Source organism: Panthera uncia, chromosome A2, assembly GCF_023721935.1.
Source record: "Panthera uncia isolate 11264 chromosome A2, Puncia_PCG_1.0, whole genome shotgun sequence".
NCBI classification, from domain to species: domain Eukaryota; kingdom Metazoa; phylum Chordata; class Mammalia; order Carnivora; family Felidae; genus Panthera; species Panthera uncia.
In genome coordinates, this window is record NC_064816.1 from 73,683,683 (window position 1) to 73,707,918 (window position 24,236).

The window sequence follows — 24,236 nt, forward strand, 5'->3', positions numbered from 1 at the left end:
TTCTTTCTTTCTTTCTTTCTTTCTTTCTTTCTTTCTTTCTTTCTTTCTTTTATCCAAGTATAATTAACATATGGTGTTACATTAGTTTCAGGTGTACAATATCATGGTTCAACTTTTCTATACTTTACATCGTGCTCGTCAAGATAAGAGTGCTCTTGTTTTCCCCTTTATCGATTTTACCCATCCCCCCCCCCCACCTCCCTTCTGGCAACCATCAGTTTGTTCTCTGTATTTAAGATTCCAGGGGTTTTTTTGTTTGTTTGTTTTTTCTTTGTTTGTTCATTTGTTTTGTTTCTTAAATTCCACATAGTATTTGTCTTTCTCTGACTGACTTATTTCACTTAGCTTATACTCTCTAGCTCCATCCATGTTGTTGCAAATGGCAGGATCTCATTCTTTTTCATGACTCGGTAATATTCCATTGTCATATATACATATATTACTTGATATGTAGATATATAGATATACATATTACAATATCATATATATGTTACAACTTCTTTCTTGTCAAACCGATTAATGCTGAATTTTCTAATTACATGTTTTACTTACCACAATTACTTCTATAGGAATAGGGACTGGAATTTTGTGCTTAAATCGATCATTTACTTCCTTAACTGCCATACAGATGATAATGGTGAGTAATCCAGCAATAAAATCAGCAAGATTGGTGTGGCCAATATTTTGAAAAATCTCAATCAGAGTCTGTAAAAAGAAAATAATTTTATATTCTTCCCATGTGAAAAATCATATCATCATCGGAAGCACTTAAGAATTTCACATAAAATCATAAAAATGTGTTGGCTAACACAGAGACCATTAAAAACAGCCAGTATTTGATATATATGTACCAAGTTATTAGTGATGGTTAATTGGAGTGGTAAAACCATTTGCATTTTTTACAATAAAATGAGATGTTTTAAAAGAAAAAAATCATTATATGTTGAATTTTATTTGCATAAAAGTTTTAATGTTTATTGACTTATTTTGAGAGAGAGAGAGAGAGAGAGAGAGAGAGAGAGAGAGAGAATCCCAAACAGGCTCCATGCAGGGCTCGAACTTACAAACTGTGAGATCATGACCTGAGCCAAAATCCAGAGTCAGACGCTTAACCGACTGAGCCACCCAGGTGCCCCCCTTGCAGAAAAGTTTTTAAAGTTTATATCTTAAAGTGGTTTTACAGGGGCTATTAAGTGACCTAATTTCACAATGTTGATGTGGTATTATTGAGACTAAAAACTGATAAACCCAAAAGTCCCAATTAGCCAGTATTTTAGCTAAAACTCTTCCCAAACCTGAATTATATGGGTGGTAATAAAAATACCTGAATACTTCATATGTAGATACATAGGGATTGATCCATTCTTCATGGCAAAGAAAAGCTACTGAATTGATATATAGTTCAAATATAATTTTTTTGGAAATTAATTTGGTACTTAGTTGAAACTTGAACTGAAATGACTTTAAAAACACAACTCTTTCCAAGTGCACAGATAAGCCACCTCAAGAAAAAGCTAGTTAACTCCAAGAAAAAGCTAGTTTTGTTTTGTAAATAGGAGGTTTCTGGGAATCAAGGAAGATTAGCAAGGGAGAATCCCAGGGAAGAACACTAATACCTTTGTTCCGGCAGCTTCAGTTTTATAGAAGGCATGACTTAGGAAGGTATTCTTTAATTCTTTGAGACAAATAATCTCTCAGTGAAGGTTACTCTTTTCGAATGGTCCTTTTATAGGTATATTTTATATGAAAATAAAGGAATGGAGCATCTGATCATTTATAACGTATTTGTTACTTAATTTTATAGGTAAGCTATATTTAAAATAATTATAATGACAATCCAGTAACAATTATGTATAATAAACATTAAGTGATCTAACAGTCATTTTGCTAGCAACTCCAACTCTCAGGAGAACATTCAAGAGTAAGGAAATGAGGGGAGACGCTTTCATGCCGGCAAAATACGTCCACCAAGTCCTTGAATGAGAGTTCAAGCAGGAAGCCCCTTGGACTTTCACTCAGAGTATTTTTGCTCTTGCTTTAAACCCAATACCAACAAATTTACGTTGCCTTCCAGAGTCAGTGAAAATTGCTAGAGGCAGATACACTGATAGCAAACGATGAAGCCAGTGATAGCCCGGTGAAAAAGAGAAAATGGAGGAGTACCACAAGCAGACACAATAACTCAGGAATTTAGGGCATCTGTCCTAGGAGCTAACAGTCCTACATGCCTCAGAGTCATGATGGTATTGCGTCTGGCCCTTCACATCATCAACTTTCTTTCTTCTTCTTTTTTTATTCTCAAGTTAGCTAACATACAGTGTAGTCTTGGCTTCAGGAGTAGAACCCAGTGATTCATCACTGACGTATAACACCCAGTGCTCATCCCAACAAGTGCCCTCCTTAATGCCCATCACCCATTCAGCCCATCCCCTCCACCTATCTCCCCTCCAGCAACCCTCTGTTTGTTCTCTGTATTTACGAGTCTCCTATGGTTTGCCTCTTTCTCTGTTTATATCTTATTTTTCCTTCCCTTCCCCTATGATCACCTGTTAAGTTTCTCAAGTTCCACATCATCAATTTTCTGATGACAAGCCTCATTAATTCATAAGCTAGATACAATATTTCACTTAACTGTCTACACAATAAAGGTTTACTTTCAACTCAAGAGGGGAAAATTCAAACTTAAAAACAATCAGATAACTACCCCAGTCATAGAAACATTTTCACCTTACAAAAATTATCACTCTTGGATTCCCATTTAATCTATGAGAGTCACTTAGATCTTTGAATAAAAAGCACTTCTAGTGTATTAAAAATGTAATATGAGTCACAAAAAACAAAATCAGTTTATATTATACAATTGCGTTAAACAAGCATATAAATATATGAGTTGCATATATATGAGTTATTTCTTCCAAAAAATTCTTCAACAAAAAGTTTAGTCTACATGGAAATAAAATTCACCCAAATAAACTGAAGTAGTCAGATTGTATTCAAAGACAATAGAAACGAGACTCTAAGAAAGTACTAAAAATTAACTCTAATTTAGATTACTATGGAAATACTTATTAAATTTGTTTAAAAGGTGGATACACATATAAATCCATTTTTCAACCTAATATTCTGAATAGTTCAAATCATAATAATAATCATTTCCGTGATGGAAAATATTATACTATTTTCCTACCATGCTCAGAGAATTTTAGGACCATTTCACTTAGATAATTTCTTCCTTCTTTGCCTAGCATTACCTTGGGGTATGAAGCCAGAAGAAAAAAATATATACTTGATATTACATATGAAGAAGTTTGTCAGTTAACTTTTGGTGCGAAATTTATTTTTAATTCATCTTTATAAATATAACAAACCCGTCATAATCACCCCCTTGTAGTCAGGTATTTCCTCCTACCAGAAACAACTTTTGCTCATATGTAGATCAACCCTTAGAGCTTCAAGTGTTCTTTCCTTATTATAATGGCTTGATTTTTATAAAATGGAACAGATTCAGAATAGTGAATCTGCTCAAGCTTAATGGTGGCTTTCAACACCCTCATCATCTGGGCAGAACTTTTCAGTGTGGTCTTTCTCCTCATTAGAGGAATAAAGGAGGAGGTAGGTATCACTTTAGTAAGCAAGCAGAAACTCTTCCTTTGTCTATTGAGACAAGCCTTTCAAAGTGAATGGTAGGAAAACATACTCTTTTTTTTTTTTTATATACAGTTGTTCAAAGTTTATTTATTTTGAGAGAGAAAGAGAGAGAGAGAGAATGTATGCAAGCAGGGGAGGGGCAGAAAGAGAGGGAGAAAGAGAATCCTAAGCAGGCTCTGTGCAGGCTCCATGCTGTTAGTGGAGAGCCTGAGGCAGGGCTCCATCCCATGAACTGTGAGATCCTGACCTAAGCTGAAATCAAGATTCAGCTGCTCAACTGACTGAGCCACCCAGGAGCCCCAATATACTCACTCTTAAATGTGCTATGTGATTTGCTTACACAATTGAGTAGCTACATAGTGGGATGAGAAGTATTATTAATTCTGAATTCCACCAGCATCCTTTCATTCCCCCTTCTGCATCCTATATTCAGTGTCTCTGGCATTTGCTAATTAAAGTTTTAGTTTTTCATACTGTCCCAATATTTCCTCCTCCAATTCTTTGAATTAATCATCTTATTTCTTGGGAGGAGTTGGGGAAGGGAAACAATCCAAAGTACAACCTTATAACAAAAGGGATATTAAGTTACTACATGCCAAGGAAATTATCTTACAACAATCTTCCAAATTTTCCTGGACGGAATCCATGACTACTCTGCATTTGTTGAAGGGTTCTTTCACAAATGATTGCTGCCAGTAATGTCATAAGTGAAATTGTCTGTTCAGGTACTGAGTGGTTCCTTCAACTGTTATGCAACCCTTTCCAAATCTGCTGATCCTTTCTTTTCAGAAGAGCAAGCTTAGAGACATGATCACACAGGGAAGATTGAGATATATTCATCCAACTTGACTGGCCTGGAGGAATTCTCTCAAAATTCTATGATATACTCTAACCTGAGACTTCAAGAATAATGTTCAACAGAACATAAGTCACATAATAATCATGTCTGGTTTAAAAACAATTTTTGACCTTATTCTAGTATGTCTTGGTACTTTTGTCCATGTCTCAAAGTGGGGTCATTTGCAACAAGCTTCATCTTAAACGTAGTCCTAGGAAAGACACAAAGAAATGGAAAGACGTACCATGTTTGTGGGTTGGAAGAACGAATACTGTTAAAGTGTCTGTACTACCCAAAGCCATATATATACATTTAATGCAATCCCTAACAAAATACCAACAGTATTTTTCACAGAACTGGAACAAAACAATCCTAAAATTTGTATGGAACCACAAAAGACCCTGAATAGCCAAGGCAATCTTGAAAAAGGAAGAAAAAACTATAGGTATCACAATACCGGGACTTTATACTACAAAACTATAGTAATCAAGACAACATGGTACTGGGGCACCTGGGTGGCTCAGTGAAGCATCTGACTTTTGATCTCAGCTCAGGTCTTGATCTCAGGGTCGTGGGTTCAAGTACCAGCATGGTACTGGAATAAAAACAGACACATAGAGCAGTGGAACAGAATAGAAAACCCAGAAATAAACCCACAATTAAACGATCAATTAATCTTTGTCTAAGTAGAAAGGAATCTACGATGAGAAAAACAGTCTCTTCAACAAATGGTGTTTGGAAAACCGGACAGCAACATGCAAAAAATGAAACTGGGCCTCTTTCTTATACCATATACAAAAATAAATTCAAAATGGATGAAAGACCTAAATGGGAGACTTAAAACCATAAAAGTACTAGAAGAGAACACAGGCAGTAATTTCTGACATCAGCCATAGCCACATTTTTCTAAATGTCTCCTGAAGTGAGGGAAATAAAAGCAAAAATAAAGTATTGGGACTACAAAAAAAAAAAAAAAAAAAGTTTCTGCACAGCAAATGAAACAATCAACAGAAATGAAAGACAACCTACTAAATGAGAAGATATTTGCAAATGACATATCCAATAAAGCATTAGTACCCAAAATATATAAATTTAAAATATGAGCAGAATTTTAAAATTTAATTTAAAAATGGGCAGAAGACATGAACAGACATTTCTCCAAAGAAGATACATATTAAGATGCTCAATATCACTCATCATCAGGGAAATGCAAATCAAAACCACAGTGAGATATCACCTCACACCTGTTAGAATGACTAAGATCAAAGAAGAAACAACAAATGTTGGCAAGGATGTGGAGAAAAAGGAACTCTCATGCACTGTTGGTTGTAATGCAAACTGGTGCAGCCACTGTGGAAAACAATATGGAGTTTCCCCTGAAAGTTAAAAATAGTATTACCCTATGATACAGTAATCACACTACTGGGTATTTACCCAAAAACCCCCACAAAAACACTAATTCAAAGGCATACATGCACCCCTGTGTTTATAGTCGCATTATTTACAATAGCCAAATTATGGAAGCAGCCCAAGTGTCCATGGACTGATGAATGGATAAAGAAGAGTTGGTATATATACATACAATGGATTGTTACTCAGCCATTAAAAAGAATGAAATCTTGCCATTTGCAATGACATGAATGGAGCTAGAGAGAATAATGCTGAGCAAAATACGTTAGAGAAAGACAAATACCATGATTTCCCTCATACGTGGAATTTAAGAAACAAAACAGATGAGCAAAGGTCAAAAAAGAGAGAGACAAACCAAGAAACACATTCTTAGCTGTACAGAACAAACTTACGGTTACAAGAGGGGATGCGGGTGGGGGGATGGGTAAAATAGGAGCTGGGGACTAAGGAGTGCACTTGTCATGATGAGCACGGGGCCATGTATAGATTATTGAATCACTACATTGTACACCTGAAACTAATATAACACTGTGTGTTAACTACACTGGAATTAGAATAAAAACTTAAAAAATAAAACGTAAAACATAGTCCTAGGAGACAGGAAGAACTATTTCATTCTCCTGTTGGCGAGGTCCCCCAGTGGCCAGGGAACCAGGTTAACCGTCAGCCTGAGCCTCCTGTGATCTGTGTGGAGGCAGGCCAAGCAATGTTCACGAAGAAGTGAGTACACTCAGTAAGGGGTCTCTTGGTGGATTCAGGGGTCAGTGGATTCGTATAGGGAGAAACTAGTTCCTAGCACATAGGAGGTCGTCAATAAATATTTATTGAATAGATGAACTGTATGAATGACAATGAAGGAATAAATGAATGAACAGCAGGCAGGAAATGTGGGAACGCAAGGAAAAGCAAGATGTGCCAGGGACTGCAAATGCGAGGGAGCCTGTCAGAGAAAGGGACTCAGAAGCTTTCAAAATGAACCAAGGACCTGGTTGCAAAAAAAGCAACAATGACAAAAATAATCCTGTGTAACAAAAAACAGCCTGTGTTAACAGTCTGGGTCCTTGAGAAGCGAACACTAAGCTCCAGGAGGTCTAATCACCATAAAAATAATGATAACAGTAATAACAACAACAATATTGGTAATAATAATAATAATAATAATAATAATTTACTGAACTCTTCCTAAGAGCCAGGTATTGTGCTAAGTGTTTTACACAGATTTTCCTTTATTCCTCACAACACTAAGAGGCAGCTACTATTATTATTCCCATTTTACATCTGAGGACACTGAGGTGTATAGGATGTTAAATTTAACATGCCCCAAATCATGGGTAGTAATCGTGGGTAGTAAGTAGGCAGTGGAACCAAGATTCCAGCTCAAGTCTACTGAAGTTCAAAGTCCCTGGTTTTTTTAAAAATTTGTTTAATGTTTATTTATTTTTGAAAGAGAGAGAGAGAGCGCGCATGGGAGGGGTAGAGAGAGAGGGAGACACAGAATCTGAAGCAGGCTCCAGGTTCTGAGCTGTCAGCACAGAGCCCGACGCGGGGCTTGAGCTCAAGAGCTGTGAGATCAGGACCTGAGCCGAAGTCAGCCGCCCAACCCCCAACCGACTGAGCCACCCAGGCACCCCCAATAGTCCCTGATTAATCACTGGGTTATACTATCTCCTCTACCTACTCCCACTGCTTAGCACAGTACCCGGCTTATAATAGGCACTCGGCAGTATTGGTTGAATGTATAGAGAACATGGGATTATGACACTGTTGTGAAATTGAGCAAATTCCTGACCACATCACTAATTTTTTGCATATGAACGCATGGCCTTACATTGTTTTAGAAGCTAATACGTGGGTCAGTAAAGGACTGAAACCCCATTCTCAAGGCTAGCACATTTATTTGGCATAGTATCATCCTCCCCAAGCTAGAATGACATCACGTTACTATCATTATCATTTTTCAAGCATCAATAGCATGCTTTATATAGAACACAGATTTAGATCCAAGAACTTTTTCAAATCTAATTAGTGTGATCTACATCCTTCTTTTGCATCTCTTTTGCATGTTGATCACCTCCGATTCTGATGTTCCTTTTCATCTATAATTGCTGAGACATTTACATTATGCATTTTATGGACTCTCACAGTTAAAAAGGGCTTTAGAGCTACAGCTCCAGTCATTTCATTTTACAAATAAAAAAAGAAGCCTTGAAATGTGAAATAATAATCTCAACCTAACTACTTTTTTTGAGTACTTGTTAATGTGTCAGCCTCTGGGCCAAGTGCTTCTCTTACACCCTTATTTAACTTAATTATGAATACAGATATTGTTACTAATTCTATTTGGCAGAGAAGGAAACTGAGGTATGGTGATTTGCTCATATAATTAATATATACAAGAGTCAGGATATTAATCCAGGATCAAGCTCTAAACATGAGCTTTCAGCCACTATCCCCCATGATGTGTCTACGGCCACTCAACTTATCAGAGGCCACTTGGAAACTGGAACTCAAGTCTGTGGCATCCCACACCAGACTTCACTTCACTATACCACTTTATTTTCCTTCATATTTTTAAGTGCAGTGACACTTGTGGAACCATTTTGACCAGTTGAGAACGATGCTTTGTAAAATCTGCCGTCTTCAATGTTACTCCTGATTCTATTGCTTTCTTTCAGAGAAGAATGTTTTCAATGGCTTCCCAAAGTATGGCATGGAGGAACATATGCTCTCCAGACTCAGGGTACAGAGGAAAAGAACAGATTTTTCTCCGTGAGCCATCTCCGGAGTAAAAAGCCACACTTACATAGATAATGGAGAGAACGCCATTATAGTTTTTGGTCGAAACGTTGAGAACGATCTTCAGCTGTGAGACGAGCACTTGGAAGGCAGCAGCTGTTGTGAATCCGCCAACCAAAGGATCTGCCAAGTACCTCACTATGAATCCGATCTGCAAAGCTCCAAATATCAACTAGTATGAGAAGGAAAGAAGTTAAAGTTTGCCTGGAAGAAGGACCAATTCTCTTGAACTATTAACAAATTAAACCCAACACCATTTGGGGTGTCTGGGTGGCTCAGTTGGTTGAGCATCTGACGTCCACTTAGGTCATGATCTCACGGTCGTGAGTTCGAGCCCCACATTAGGCTCTGAGCTGACATCTCAGAGCCTGGAGCCTGCTTCCAATTCTGTGTCTCTCTCTCTGCCCCTCCCCACTCACGCTCTGTTTCTCTCTCACACACAAATAAATAAACATTAAAAAAAAAATAAAAATAAACTCAACACCAGTTAAAACTCTGGTAACCTGCTGATAACACACAAATACTTGTAGGAAGCAAATCTGGATTTCCCAATGCCCCTCCTCTACCCTAAAATTTGAAAACTGTGTAACATGAACCTTGAAGTGTTTCTGGATATGTAATGTGTGAAAGCAAAAATCATAGGACTTATTCCTCTGACTTTCAGATCCCATGGCTCTGCTCACTAGGACACTTTTTGCTCCTTTGTGCATTCTGTATACTTCCCTTCCCTCATTCTCATTACAATCACACATGGGGCACCTGGGTGGTTCAGTCAGTTGAGCTTCTGACTTGGGCTCAGGTCATGATCTCGTGGTTCGTGAGCTTGAGCACCGTGTTGGGCTCTGTGCTGACAGCTCAGAACCCGCTTTGGATTCTCTGTCCCCCTCTCTTTGCCTCTCTCTCTCTCTCAAAAATAAATATTAAAAAATTTTTTTTAATTAAAAAAAATAGAATCACACATGTTCTTCTGATTTTTTTTCTGTCTCTAACTTTGATAATACCTGAGCCCTAATCAGGGGGTCTTGCTGACTATTTCAGCATCTGACCTAAAACAGTAGAAGTTAAAAAATAACTTGGGGGGGGGGTCCAATAAATCGCTCTGTTGTGCTTTTAAATGAATCTTTAAGTCCACATGCTTTACACTCAGTAATTTCAAATAAAAATCATGCCAATTTACATTTTACTTGTCATCCCATTACCTGTATGATGCCAACCAGAAGAGTAAGGGTGCTTGCAATCAATACTCTTGTTGCGTCTCTAGCCTCAGAGTCTATCACGGTGGCATTGAACGCAGTGCCATTACTGCTGGATATGCGAAAGTGTTCGTCGGGGGCCATGCTCAGAACAACAGATCCCACCATTAAACTGACCACAGGGAAAGGCCCTGGGGAAGAAAGGCTCTATCAGTTAGTAATTATTCATCATACATGTTTAGGTTCAACAATATGTCTACATAGGATTAGAAAAATGTGTGAAATTATTAGCTGTGGTTGGGAAAATATTGCTTCTTCACAAAAGAAGCCCCAAAACACACGCTTCAAGGCATTCGTGCCCCAGAAATGAGCAAGAGAGACATGTAGATAGGCAATTGTAAAATAGCTTTCCGGATGCTTTGTGAATACTCAGGGAGGTTGTCTAACCAGTCTTTGTGCAGTCTTCGTGTGAACTGGGGTAGGGGTGGGGGAGTTTCCTGGCAGACGTGGTCAACAAGCTGGATCCTTATTTGTTTCATCTTATTCCATATAAGCTCATTCCCTAGAGCATCCGGTGTCCTGATCCCTGCGGAGCTGAGTACCTTGATCCATTATCACAGGGTCCCAATTAGGGTAAAGAAACAGCAAAGAGAGTACATTGTTTCTCTTTTTCTCTTTTCAAAACAAATTATTTTTTTCATATCAAATGCCAGTCTAGAAGATTCTATGTTTTAAAAGTATTCCTTTTCTCCCATTCACTCCTGATGTTTTTATCCATGATGATGATCCTATCCTTTCATCATGGAAGGCTTTAACAGTTGGGAGGGCTCAGTACCAAAATCCAGTAACCTGGAGTGTCTAAATGGATAGAATACCAAAGAGAAAAAAAAACAGCTTCTATGTTCCTCACACTGTCAAGCATTTGATACTGATAGATTCTCCCAGGTGAGGAAGTGTTCTCAATCAATAACCTCTTCCTGATCTCCTTCCATAGACAAGGCAATATGCTAGACACTGGGGACAATACAACTAAGGACAAGGATATGGGTTGGAGATACAATAGATGGTTGTATATGTTTCAAGAGGACTGTCCAGGTAGACATGTCTAGCCAGCAGATGGATGTAGGCGCAAAATTATCTCAAGTATAAATGTCAAAGTCACAAAATAGCATTAAGACATTCATTTACTAGAACATTCTAGCAAAAGAGAATTCAAATTTTAGGAACAGCAGAAAATAAGCCTATTTTGAGCCATACCAAGAAGGAAAGCCAAGCTTAGTTTCTAAATAGTTTTGGCACAACTATGCTGGTCTTCCAGTATTAGTGACTTAAAATGAGTATAGTTTTTAATGAAATGATGAATATGGATTTGATGAACATTATTTAGTAAATGACAAGTTAGTCTAGTAAAACAGGAGGTTTGAAGACCTCTTGAAGATATTTTTTCCTTGTCATTTTCTATTTTGGAAGAGAACACTTTCTAAATATGGAGTCAAATTTATTACATTAAGAAAATGAAAATATGCTAGAATTTGAAGGTAGGCTGCCATTTTGACCAATCTCTCAATTTTCTCCTCTTTATAAAAAAAAAAAAAAGTTAAGTATAAACGTAATACTGAAGAGATGGTACTTTGAAAGCTAAGAACCACTGCGTCATTGAATAGGAAGAGCAGGCAAAGCACTGAAGGCCTATTTTCCCAGAAAACATTATTAACAAAGATATGGAAGCATAATACACATACTAGAGCCGAAACATGTTAAACGTGAATAAATATAATTGTAGTATATGCTTATAATTACCAACTGAGATGTGTCTTGATGTTCCAAAGATAAAATATGTTAGGATAGGGAAAAAAGCAGAGTAGAGACCATATCCGACAGGAACGGCAGCCAGGAGAGCATACGCCATGCCTGAAAGTACATCCAAAATGATTAAATTCACCAACAAAAGTTATGGTATTATTTCTACTGTGCAAAGAAAGACCTTTTCAAAGATAGGCCCACTTTGCAGCTTGCCCAGAGTGGTCTCCTTATGTCTGAGGCCTCCTACAGTCTGAGGCTATGCAAGGAGGCCTCCTACAGTCTGAGGCTATGCAAGGATGCAGAACACGGTCTAAATCAGCTGAAATGATGATGGTGTCCACACATCGCCTGTGTAAATAAATTGAATTGACAGGTAATCCAAATTACCCAGTGATCAGACGAGTGGAAAAAAGAAGTCAAAGCAGTTGGTTAAAATTTTTATCAATTCATTCAGGGAAATACAAATCAAAACCACACTGAGATACCACCTCACGCCAGTCAGGGTGGCTACAATGAACAAATCGGGAAACAACAGATGTTGGTGAGGATGCGGAGAAAGGGGAACCCTTTAGCGCTGTTGGTCCCCTTTTGCGCAGCTGGTGGGAATGCAAACCGGTGCAGGCCCTCTGGAAAACAGTATGGAGGTTCCTCAAAATATTAAAAATAGAACTACCCAACGGTCCAGCAATTGCACTACTAGGTGTTTATCCAAAAGACACAAAAGTGCTGATTCAAAGGGGCACGTGCACCCCAATGTTTATATCAGCACTATCAACAAGAGCCAACTTATAGAAAGAGCCCAAAGGTCCCTTGACTGATGAATGGATAAAGAAGATGTGGTGTGTGTGTGTGTATATATATATATATATATATATATAGAGAGAGAGAGAGAGAGAGAGAATTACTTGGCAATCAAAAAGAATGAAATCTTACCATTTGCAACAGCATGGAGGGAACTAGAATGTATTAGGCTAAGCGAAATAAGTCAGTCAGAGAAAGACAAATATCATATGATTTTACTCATATGTGTAATTTAAGACACAAAACAGATGAACATTGGGGAAGGGAAGGAAAAATAAGATAAAAACAGAGAGGGAAACAAGCCATAAGAGACTCTTTAATTTAGAGAACAAACAGAGGGTTGCCGGAGGGTTGTTGGGTGGGGGGAAGGGCTAAATGGGTGATGGGCCTTAACGAGGGCATTTGTTGGGATGAGCCCTGGGTATTGTATGTAAGTGATGAATCACTGAATTCTACTCCTGAAACATTATTACACTATATGTTAACTAACTTGGATTTAACTAAAATAAAAAAATTTTGTAATTTCATCAATTCGTTCCAAAGGCTCAGAGCAATTTTGCACATAGATATTTTGTGTGAATGCAGTGTTTCTCTGTGTTCAGAGGGACATAAGCATTGTTGCACTGCCCTTTCCACCTTTCTTGTTAACAGAAGTTAGGTCAAAACAAAGAAAAATATGGCAATTATACACAGCAGCAGGCAAGAAAACTCTGCGAGGTTTCCTCCGCTAAGCTGTCTGTCCCAAGAAGCCTCTGGGCCCATGTATTGCGATATGGAGAAACCTCAACTTTTCTGTGTACATGGGAATTGGAAGACCATGATGATGAGTTCTTTTCCCTGGTTAAGTACTTCTTAGGTAGTCAGCACATCTTACTTAAATTACTTTCTCACATTTCACTCACTTACAGTGAGAGAAAATCAAGCCCTTTGATCCCTGGGCCCTTAACAAAGGATTACATTTAGAGCAGTTAAAAAAACAAAAGTCGAAAACAACCTAAATATCCTGGCTCACAACTGCCCCACGTTAGCTACTGAATGAATGTCTCAAAATGGAAAAGTTAACTAAATTATACTTTGCATACTGTAATTCTATCACATGAAATTGATGTGATATGTAGAAATACATTTCCTAACATGGAGATATGTAAAGAACAAAGAAAAAGCGAAGAAAAAGCAGGATTTAAAATCACGGTAAGCATGCCTGCTCCCCCTTTTATAAAAGTAAACATGCATGTTGCATGCACAAAAAAATTCTCAAAAGATTTTAAATAATATACTAAGTCATTTCGATATTCAAAGACTATATAATATAATAAATACCCATGTATTCACCATCTGGCTTAAGAAATAAATTGCTAGTGGGGCACCTGGCTGGCTCAGCTGGTACAGGGAATGACTCTTGATCTCAGGGTTGCGGGTTTGAGCCCCACATTGGGTGCAGAGATTACTTAAAATCTTGAGAGAAAGAAAGAAAGAAAGAAAGAAAGAAAGAAAGAAAGAAAGAAAGAGAAAAAGGAAGGAAGGAAGGAAGGAAGGAAGGGAGAAATCGCCAGTAAAGTTACAACTCTATATACTTTTCCTCCATCACATCCTCCTTCCTCCCTCTATCCCTTGAAGGCAACCACTATCCAGAATGTAGTGCTTATCATTCTGGCATTTCTTTATTCTTTTACATAGATATGCATTTGTGTGTCTAGTAGGACATTTACTAAAATATTAATGGGTTTTCTACATGGTAGGATCAAAGGAGACTTATAGTTTGTGGAAGAGGTATTTTTTTCATGTTCTTTATATGTATTTTCTAGTTTCCTACAATAAACATTCACGCATTCATTCAACAACTATTGGTTATGTACCTACCATGTGCCAGCACTATTCTAGGTCTGGGAGTGGACAAAAGAAAGTCTCTGCCCTTACAGAATTTGCATTCTAGAATAATCTGTATGCAATCATTTTAATACGTGAATTACAGCAAGAAATGGCAATAATCACTCATCCCAAGAAAATGGAGTAGAATGGTGGCTCCACAAAGGGAAGAAGGAGCAGGAGATAAAAACAACCTACTTTCTATGACTTTTTCCAAGTCTTTCTCAAGCTTCACTTCCCTACACTGGGCTCTGCAGTGTTTACAGGCCTGACAAAATAGGGACTTTTTCTGTTTTCATACAGTGTCCTACTTAGGGACAACCGCTACCCAAATATATTGTAATCAGCTTTATTACAAAGGAATTTGGTGCAACAATTTTGAAATCACACCATTTCTAAAGAAATCGAAGCCATCGGTTTAAGCTGTGGAATCTCTGTGCTGGTGGCCCTCATGTGCAGGATGATGGCCTATGCCGACAATGGTGGTACTAACAAATGTTTGCAAGCATCTAGAAGGCAAAGTAGAAACTGGAGAGCAGTCTCCCCATAGTTGGGAATGAAGGTAGCCCTAAAATGCCTGCATTGATCTTTTGCTGGCTGGTGAGAATTTTTTTTATAACAAAAGTCAAAAAGATCCCATTATCCTTCTCAACAAGCGGTTTCTCAGTAAGTTGAGCCTGACCTCTCTGATGAGTTACTCTCCCACTCCTCGGCCATCCAGCCAGTGATGTGTCACGGACCGAGCCACCACTAGATACAATGGCACCCCCTCTGAAATTTGTTTTGAGTTCTCTCTCCCAAAAAACATCCTAGGCTTTCAGCTCACCTACTCCAGAATCGTTGTTGCAACATTTCTGTGTCCTCATCTGTGTCCTCATGAGGCTTCAAAATCCACTCTCTCCCTCTCTTTGGTGCCCTCCTGTCTTCTCTTGCCTCCTGTCCATGTAATTTTGCAAACACTCCAAACTCCCTTGCTTCTCTCTCTCACCTTCCCTTTTCTTGTCTCATAAAACCCCAGTCTGGTTGAATCCAAACATCCACCTTTTGGGAGACATTTGAGCATTTGAGTGGCTAGAGAAGCTGGACCAGAGACCAGATAATTTGCTGACCCATCTCAAGGGAGATATGTGAACAGGAGCCCCACGTGGGGACTCCGGACTGCCTGGCGGCCCAACTCCACATCCTTGTTCTGAGCAAGACTCAAACCTCCCAAAGTTTCCTCAAACTGCTGCCCTCTCCCTTCTGCACACAGACATGGTTCAGACATGAATCTCAGACTCCACCCAAAACACAGAATCCGTAAAGAGATGCTCTGAATTTGCTTTTCACCATAATTTCAAACCCCTCTATACTTGCACCATTTTTTCTTTCTTCCTTTAAAAATGGAGGAGATCTCCCCCTTGTCTTTAAGGAGCAACCCTCCTACTTCTGTCCTTGAGCCCCATTCACATTCACCCCTTCTCACCACTTTCAGTTTCTCCTCCACCTGTTGGGCCATCAATGCCTTTCTCTACAAGGATATTCCCACTAGTTCCCAAATATGTTCTAGTATCTCTTCAAGGAAAAGAAAATGAAATCTTCCCTCATTCTACCTCCATCTCTTTACCTCTCTAGAGTTGCAGCTATTTTTCTACTCTGGGTCACAGCAAACCTTCTTAAAAGCATTGCCTTTGTCCCACCTTTAAGCTCTCCCCTGAAGAGTATTTGACACTATTGTCCCTCTGTCCTTTTTTTTTTTTTTTTTAACGTTTATTCATTTTTGAGAGACAGAGAAAGACAGAGCACAAGTGGGGGAAGGGCAGAGAGAGAGGGAGACACAGAATCCAAAGCAGGCTCCAGGCTCCGGGCTGTCAGCACAGAGCCCGATGTGGGGCTCGAACCCACGAATCATGAGATCATGACCTGAGCCGAAGTTGGACGCTCAACTGACTGAGCCACCCAGGTGCCCCTGCCCCTCTGTCCTTTTAAAAACAACCTCCCCTCTTGGCTTCTGACCCCACATCTCTCCAATTCTTTCTCTCCAACCTCCTGAGCCTCCTTATGTTTCCTTGTGGCCCCACCCCCCTTATCTTTCTGACCTCTGGATGCTCCAGCCATCTTCTCTTCCATCTGCCCCTTCTCCCTGGGTTGTCTCAGGCATTCCCACTCTTTTATATTTTTTTAAAGTTGATTTATCTATTTATTTTGAGAGAGAGAGAGAGAGAGAGGCAGAGAGAGAGAGAGAGAGAATCCCAAGCAGGCTCCCCACCCCTGCAGCAGTCAGCACAGAGCCTGAACCCCACAAACCGCGAGACCATGACCCAAGCTGAAATCAAGAAATTAAGAGATGGAGGTTAAACCCACTGAGCCACCCAGGTGCCCCGCCTCTATTTTAAAGATCACCTCTACAGCGATGCTTTCCTGATTTTTCTGTCTAGCTCAGACGTCTCCTCTGCTCTTCACACTTGAAGTAGCTCCAACTCAATATTTAGCATTTCCACTTAGAGATCTCACCTACATCCCAAATTTAGCATGTCCAAAAGGACACTCTTCCCTTTCCATCCCAAACTGCTCCTCAGCCAGGCTTTGCCATTGTAATGACATAACCATCTACCCAGTTGCTCAAGCCAACAACCTTGGAGCCACCTGTGATTTTCATCACACTAAATCCATCAGTAGACATCAGCGACTGCTGCTCCAAAATATATTTCAAATCTGTGTGGATCTCTCCATCTCCTGCCGATCTGGTTCCAGCTGACACACCTGTCCTCCAGGCTGGGAGGGGTGAGGCAAGCCAGGTGCCTGAGGCACAATACTTAAGGAAGCCTTCTGAGAGTCAGTGCCTCACTGTCTCATCCTAATCCCAGCCCTGCCCAACCTTATCTCATTCAGTTCACCAGCCGCCACCCCTCACGGCACCCACCCACACTAGAATTCTTGAAAATACTGAACTCCTTTTGGCCTTGGGCCTTTGTTTGGTAAACTCCCCCTTCTGCTCTTGTCATGGCAGTGTCTTCATCCTCTGGGTCTCTGACTGAATTTCACCTAATCAGTAAGGACTTCCTTGACCATTCTATCTAAAACAAACACTCCAACGGTGCCTGGGTGGCTGAGTTGGTAAAGTATCCAACTCTTGATTTCAGCTCAGGTCAGAATCTCAGGGTCATGGGATCAGGCCCCGCGTCTGAGTGGGGAGCATGCTTAAGATTCTCTCTCTCCCTCTGTCCCTCTTCTCCACTTGTTCTCTCTCTCTCTCTCAAAATAAAGAAATAAACACTCCCTCTTCAAAGTAATCCATATTACAGAGTCCAACACAATGGATTAAATCTATCGCAATCTGTAATTACTTTTTATCTTTTTATTTATTTAATTAATCCCTCTGTCTACATTCAAAAGGAACTCCATGAAGTCAGTATCTGTGCCTGTCAATAAACCATTTAATCCTCATGGCTGAACACCTGGCATCCGGAATTGGTTTTTAAATGTCATTAAGTGAAGGATGAATGAATGCATGAATGAACCAGGTTAGCCTCCCAAAAATCTCACCTTACTATGATAATTTTATAAAAATAAAAAAGATTTAATGGATTTCTCGTCTATGGAAAAGGAGTTAATAGTTTTTGTGAGGATTAAATAAGATAATTGGCCAAAGCCAGCCTAGTGTCTGGTACTTGATAGACAAAATTAAAAGTAGGGTTAATTCTTACAAGATACTTATCTATGAAAATTTGGGAGATATGGAAGTTGAAATACCATTTTTTGTATATAAAGATGATTCATTATCAGAAATGCAATTCAGTCCTCCTTTACCAAATGTTGCCATCTATTTTGTGCCAGCCTCCGTGCCAGGCACCAGCTACACAAACATTAACTTGATGGTCCCTGTCCCCCAGGAGTCACACAGAATTGCTCCGTCACAGCTGTTAAGAGTCCACAGTGCACATGCTCACGTGGCATCACCTAACTATGTACTGCCCAGCCCTACCTCCTCTTCCATCCTCCTTTGTGATTGAAAACATGGTTGGTCAGGACGGGGCTCCACATGAGGGACACAGAACATCCTCCTCTGTGGAAATCTACCTGTCTTGCTCTGAGTAATCTTGAGAGCTTTATGGGCAAAGGTTGGTTCATGACATTGCTCAATGACTATTACTAACTTCTGAAATAGTCCATTTTCAAGCCATCTTTCTACACACATCCCTATCCCATTCTACTTCCCATTATTCGGCAATCTCAGATTTAACCTTCCCATAAGTTCTACTCTGACAGCTCAACCTCTAGGAAGCCATTCCCAATCCCCTAAGGCTGGGTTGTGAGCCTCTGTGCATGGTTACTTCTTAGGCCTTGTTGCCCTTGTCACAGCTCTTATTGGATGGTTATTATCCACTTTCCTATTGGACCATGAGCTCCTTGAAAGCAGGTGGTACACCTCATTCATGTCAGCATACCTAGGACCTGGAGCATATGAGGTGCCCTAAAAAATTATAATAAATAAATGATACTTCTGTTTCCATGGTCCAGGACTTTGTAGAGTTGGGGGGATAGCAGAAGCAAGGCAACGGGGATGGGGGCCGAGAAGAATGCCCATACTGCTATTCACCAACTATGCAACAGATTTCCAAGATGTTCATGGAAATATAGTATGAAGCCAGTTTAAAAACAAAACAAAACACCTCTGTTGAGACATTTTGCCAGAGATTAAAATAAGGTGATGGATTAAAAAAAGGAAGGAGGACAGAAAGAATGTTTATATATAACACTCCAGGCTAAAACACTTCCTTCACTTTCCCTTAAGCCATTAAAAAATTTTGTTTAATGTTTTACTTATTTTTGAGAGAAAGAGAGAAAGAGCACAAGTGGGGGACGGCCAGAGAGAGAGGGAGACACAGAATCCGATGCAGACTCCAGGCTCTGAGCTGTTAGCACAGAGCCTGACGCAGGGGTCGAACCCACAAACCGTGAGATGCTGAGCTGAAGCCGGACGCTTAACTGACTGAGCCACCCAGGTGCCCCCCTTAAGCCACTTTCAAATTGCAGGTCAAGGCCCATGTGTGGGATGCAAAATAATTTAATGGACTGCAATCATCATTTAAAAAATATAAGCAGAATAGAACAGGACAGAATAAAAACTATCAGAACACATCACTTGTGGTGGGAGTAAATAACTATTTCACAAAACTTGAGATATGTGTGTGTGCAGATCACAATGTAATGTATATTTCTTACTGTGAGTTGTGGTCAATAGAGATTGGGAAGCTACTGCTTAGATGCTAGGACTCTAGTTGAAGCCATGTGGCTAGAGAAGCAGCAGGGTTTCCCAGGAAGAGGCCTCTAAGGAAGAGGAGAAAAGAAGCAAATCTATCCACTAAGGGGCTCTAGAGGAAAGACGAAGATCTCGAAGGGTAAGCAAACATTGGGTACAGACCCCTGGGAGTCAGGAGGGAGTTACGAACTGCTGCTGGAGACTGTAACTCTCGATCACATGGGAGCCAATTCACCAACACTTACCTTGCAGGGTGCCCACCAGGCCAGTACTAACTCCCGAGATGATGTCACTAAGCAGCCATTCCTTGATTCGGTACTTGGGGAGCCAGTCCAGGATGGGCAAGAGATTCTTCAACACAGCTAGGCCTCTCTTTCTCGAACAACTGTCAAAGGGCAAGAAAATGGAGTTTCTAGTCCCATCTCTGCCATTACCAACGGCAAAGCACAACGTTTGAGCTGGACCCCGCTGATCTTTACAACCGTTTAGAAAAAGAGTAAGACTTGCATGGAAAATACTAAGCCTCAAGCGCTTACCATGCTTTTGCCAAGAACTCTATCTACTCTTTTAAATGCACTGTGCTAGAAAACACAGGATTAAGTGTCCCCTCCCCTCTCCCACCTTTGTAATCCTCTGAGAAAATATCCCTACACAAGGGCCCATTTTCTAGACCAGCCACAGATAGATCAATGTGGAGTCTCTAAGTGGAGATTAATTTTCAGACTTCTAACCCAGGCGCCTTCTACTACTTGTTTGTCTTTAAAGAAAAACAAACATGCTCTGTTTATTTTGGCGATGCAAGCTCAGAGCCAGTGTATACAAAAATCTTAACATGATAAATGTATACATTTTGCTGTACCTCGCTACTTAGTATTTTTTTTTAATTCAGCATGCCATAGACAAAAGAAAACAAATATTAAGAGTGTATGGACACTTAACAGGAACCCATGGGGGAGGGGAAGGAAAAAAAAAAGAGAGAGAGAGATTAGAGTGGGAGAGAGCCAAAGCATAAGAGACTCTTAAAAACTGAGAACAAACTGAGAGCTGATGGGGGGTGGGAGGGAGGGGAGAGTGGGTGATGGGTGTTGAGGAGGGCACCTGTTGGGATGAGCACTGGGCATTGTATGGAAACCTATTTGACAATAAATTTCATATATTAAAAAAAATAAAAGAGCGTATGGACATTATTAGACTCTTCATTCAACTAAATTATTTCAATTATATTTATGAGACAATTGGAAATTTTGATGTTCTCCATATTAAGGAATCATTTTTTAGGTGTGATAAGGGAATTGTGGTTATTTTTTCTAAAGAGTCTTTAGAGATATATACTGAAATATATACAGACAAAAAGATACACTCTGTGGGATCAGCTTCAAAAAAAATGGAGTGGAGGCAAGTGGGTGGAAATAGAGCTTGGTTGTTGAAGCTGGGTGGTGGGTAAAAAAAGGAAGGGGGGGCTTCATTATACTACTTTGTCTACTTTTATATGTGCTTATGTTCTGTAATAATTTTTTTTTAATTTTTTTAACATTTATTTTTGAGAGACAGAGAGAGACAGAGCAGGAGCGGGGGAGGGGCAGAGAGAGAGGGAGACAACAGAATCTGAAGCAGGCTGCAGGCTCTGAGCAAGCTGTCAGCACAGAGCCTGATGTGGGGCTCGAACCCACAAACTGTAATATCATGACCTGAGCCGAAGTCGGATGCTCAACGGACTGAGACACCCAGGCACCCCTGTAATAAAAGATTTTTAAAAAGAAAGAGAATCTGGCAGTAGCTGACAGTTCTAGTTTTTGTTGGTGATATCTAATTATGGATGGCCTGTTTGGGTTTAGAAAGTGATGGAGGTCTCCCTGGGGGTCCCACTGCCTGACAGGAAAGAACTTGGAGCACGCTGTGCTCTCCTGGGTTCCTTCCGTGTCTCCGAGTGGCATCCTGCCTAGAGGAGCTTGGGGCTTTCAAGGACTCCTGGTCAGGTGATGGCTTTACCCATCATCTCTTTTTAATCGAGCCCCTTTCTTCACTGTTCTCAGCCTGGCCTTCACAAGAAGACCATAGGAACCCTGTGTACCCCCAAGCGCACTTCAGGTGTCTCCAAGAGAGGAAAGAGAGGACGGAGGGAGAGAGAGAGAGAGAGAGAGAGAGAGAGAGAGAGAGATGGAGCTCTCGGAACACACTCTCCCCAGAGAGGAGTTTCCGGGACTAGGGTCCATTCGGGCTGAGAATGATGGAGCCGCCCTGCGACCAGGAAGGACAGCAATGCGGACGGTAGAAGCCGGGGCAACCCGGCAGGGCTGCGCGACATCCCACGCCCGGTCCGCGCGCCCACACGCCCGGCCCGCCGCGGCCGCTACCTGCAGCCCTTGGCCAGACTCTCCCGCAGCGTCTTGCGCTCCTGCAGGCGCCGCTCGAACTGCTGCTGGAAGGCGAGCTCGCTGTAGACCGGCCGCGACACCACGTAGCTGCAGCTGTACTCGGGGAGCGGAGGCGGCTCCAATCTGCTGCCGGGCGCTTCCATGACCTGCGAGGCGGATGGCGAAGAGGAGGGACGAGATGGAGCGGGGAAGGAGGGAGAGGAGGCGAAGAGGAAGGGACTGGAAAAGGCGACCGCCCGTTAGCTGTCGCCCGGCCCCACCTGTTGCAGCCGATCCCGGAGCGCCCGGTCCGCGCTCTGCCGTCCTGGGCGCTCCGGGCCGCCACCCCCGGGCGCGCACCACCCGCCTGCAGGGGGGCACGTGAGGACCTTCGGGTCCCGTCGCTTGCACCTGCCGCCCGGGGCTCGCAGACTCTGAGGGAAGTGAGGCCGGCCTTGGGGTCTTCCGGAGCCCGACCCAGTCCTCACCCGCGGGCAGCCAGGGCGCTGTCCGCGTCCTGAAATCTCCCCAAACCCGGGCTGGATCCGAAGCGTGTGCGGGGCTGGAAGGGGACTCTGTGAGCGCTCCTCTCTGGTCGCACCCGACCCAGGGCACGTCCCCAGGCGCGCACCTGGAGAGAAGCACTGGCCCCCGGGCCGGGCGTGGAAACCCTAGGCCACGTTCCCCGGGTCCTGAGGCTGCGTGCACTGCAGGCAAATTCCAGCAGCAGGTCGCCGTTCTCCCGGGGGCAGAACTTTAGGGAGGTGGGGCAGACCTCTTGCCTGTTTTCCTAGCTCCCTTCTCGCTCTCAGCTTCTCAGAAAGAAGGCTGTACTGCCCCCTGCCCGCCCGCTCCGTGCCCCCACGCTAGTCCCTTCCGCAGCTAGCGCTGCCTCCCGGGAGTGGAGCCAGAGCCGAGTCAGGCCAGCTCACCTGTTTCGGCTGGTGCCCCGCCCGCAATGCCCCCGGGACAGCCGCTCCGGTGCCTTTATAGCGCTCACAGAAGGCAGGGAGACGTTTTTTATTTATGGAGCAACAGAGACACCTTAGTCGAAAAGAGGAACACAAAGGCAGCGGTCTTTCCCCACCTATCTATCCTACCGGGAAAGAAATGCTACTCCTCCTGCCCTGTTCTTTCCTTTTCCCGAAGTGGGAGGCCAAGAATCCTACTGGTTGTCACCAGGATCCTCACTCACCTCCCAATTACTAACGCGGGCTGCGAGGTCAGGGGCGGGATAGGGAAACTTGTTACAGGAGAGCAGAGCCCTGCGTGGAAAACAGGACTGCTGGGAGCCTTGACCTTGGCTCCTACGTTGTGTGAATCAAGAAGCACCACAGTCTGGCACACAGCTCTCCTACTGCCCTGGGGTGGAGAGGAGGAAAGGAGCAGTGGCCAGTTTTGTATTTAATAAATGCTCTGTATTTCTAGAAAGTGTTTCTTCAGAAGTAGTGAGTGGCTGATGGTTGTAGAGGGTTCACAACTTAATCATACATTTTAGATACATTGTGTACACTCTTTTCTCTCTGTGTGTGCCCGTGTGCGTTACATTTCACAATCAAAATCAGGTGTCCAGGTGGCTCACTTTCTTACCCTGTCAACTGTTCGGTTCTATCTTTCTTCTCAGTCATCTGGGCAATCAGGGAAGGAATCAGCTGGACTAGACAGGAATGGAGACTAGAAAGAAGTGAGGGGAATAGGATCTACCCTACCTCAGCAGGCTTCTGTCTTCTGCTGGAATGAATCTTGCTAAAACTGACTAATGCAGGTGTAGATGAAAGATGGGAGAGTTTAGCAAACAGGTGGATTCTCGCCCTATCATCAGTATTCTGGAGTAAATGCAGAAGAGACTCCAAAACTATGGACCTTCTGGACACCAGCCTGCAGTTACCTACCTAGCTGGAAAATACAGACAATGACAATTCTTTAAGCTCCAGGAAACAGAACTCCTCTTGGGAGAACCCTAGTGTAAATTCCCTGTAATTGTATCCTACGAGGTCTGAGCATGTGCATTTTTCCTAATAAATGAATGAGTCAACAGCTTTCAACAGATTTCAGAAACTTACTTGACCCTTAAATAAGGTTAAAGGACACCTGGCTGGCTCAGTCAGAAGAACATGCAACTCTGAATCTCAGGGTCCTGAGTTCAAGTCCCACCCTGGGTGTAGAGATTACCGAAAATAAATAAGATTTATTTAAGATTACTTAATTACTTAAGATTACTTAAATTACTTAAAATAGAATAAAATAAAGGTAAGAACCATTGCAGAAGGGAACCAAAAATAAAA

General features: G+C 41.6%; 1 protein-coding gene across 1 annotated transcript in view; it reads right to left on the bottom strand.

Moving 5' to 3' along the window:
* Nucleotides 1-22,172, bottom strand: part of SLC26A4 (solute carrier family 26 member 4) — a 50,235-nt gene extending 28,063 nt beyond the window's left edge. Inside the window, exons 1-6 of the mRNA XM_049642789.1 lie at nt 21,952-22,172; nt 19,843-19,982; nt 11,686-11,796; nt 9,892-10,076; nt 8,700-8,864; nt 553-705 (exon numbers count right to left, since the gene is read on the bottom strand). Coding sequence (XP_049498746.1) covers nt 553-705; nt 8,700-8,864; nt 9,892-10,076; nt 11,686-11,796; nt 19,843-19,982; nt 21,952-22,115 — 918 coding nt within the window. The 5' untranslated portion in view covers nt 22,116-22,172. The remainder of the gene's footprint in view (nt 1-552; nt 706-8,699; nt 8,865-9,891; nt 10,077-11,685; nt 11,797-19,842; nt 19,983-21,951) is intronic.
* Nucleotides 22,173-24,236: the final 2,064 nt, after the last annotated feature.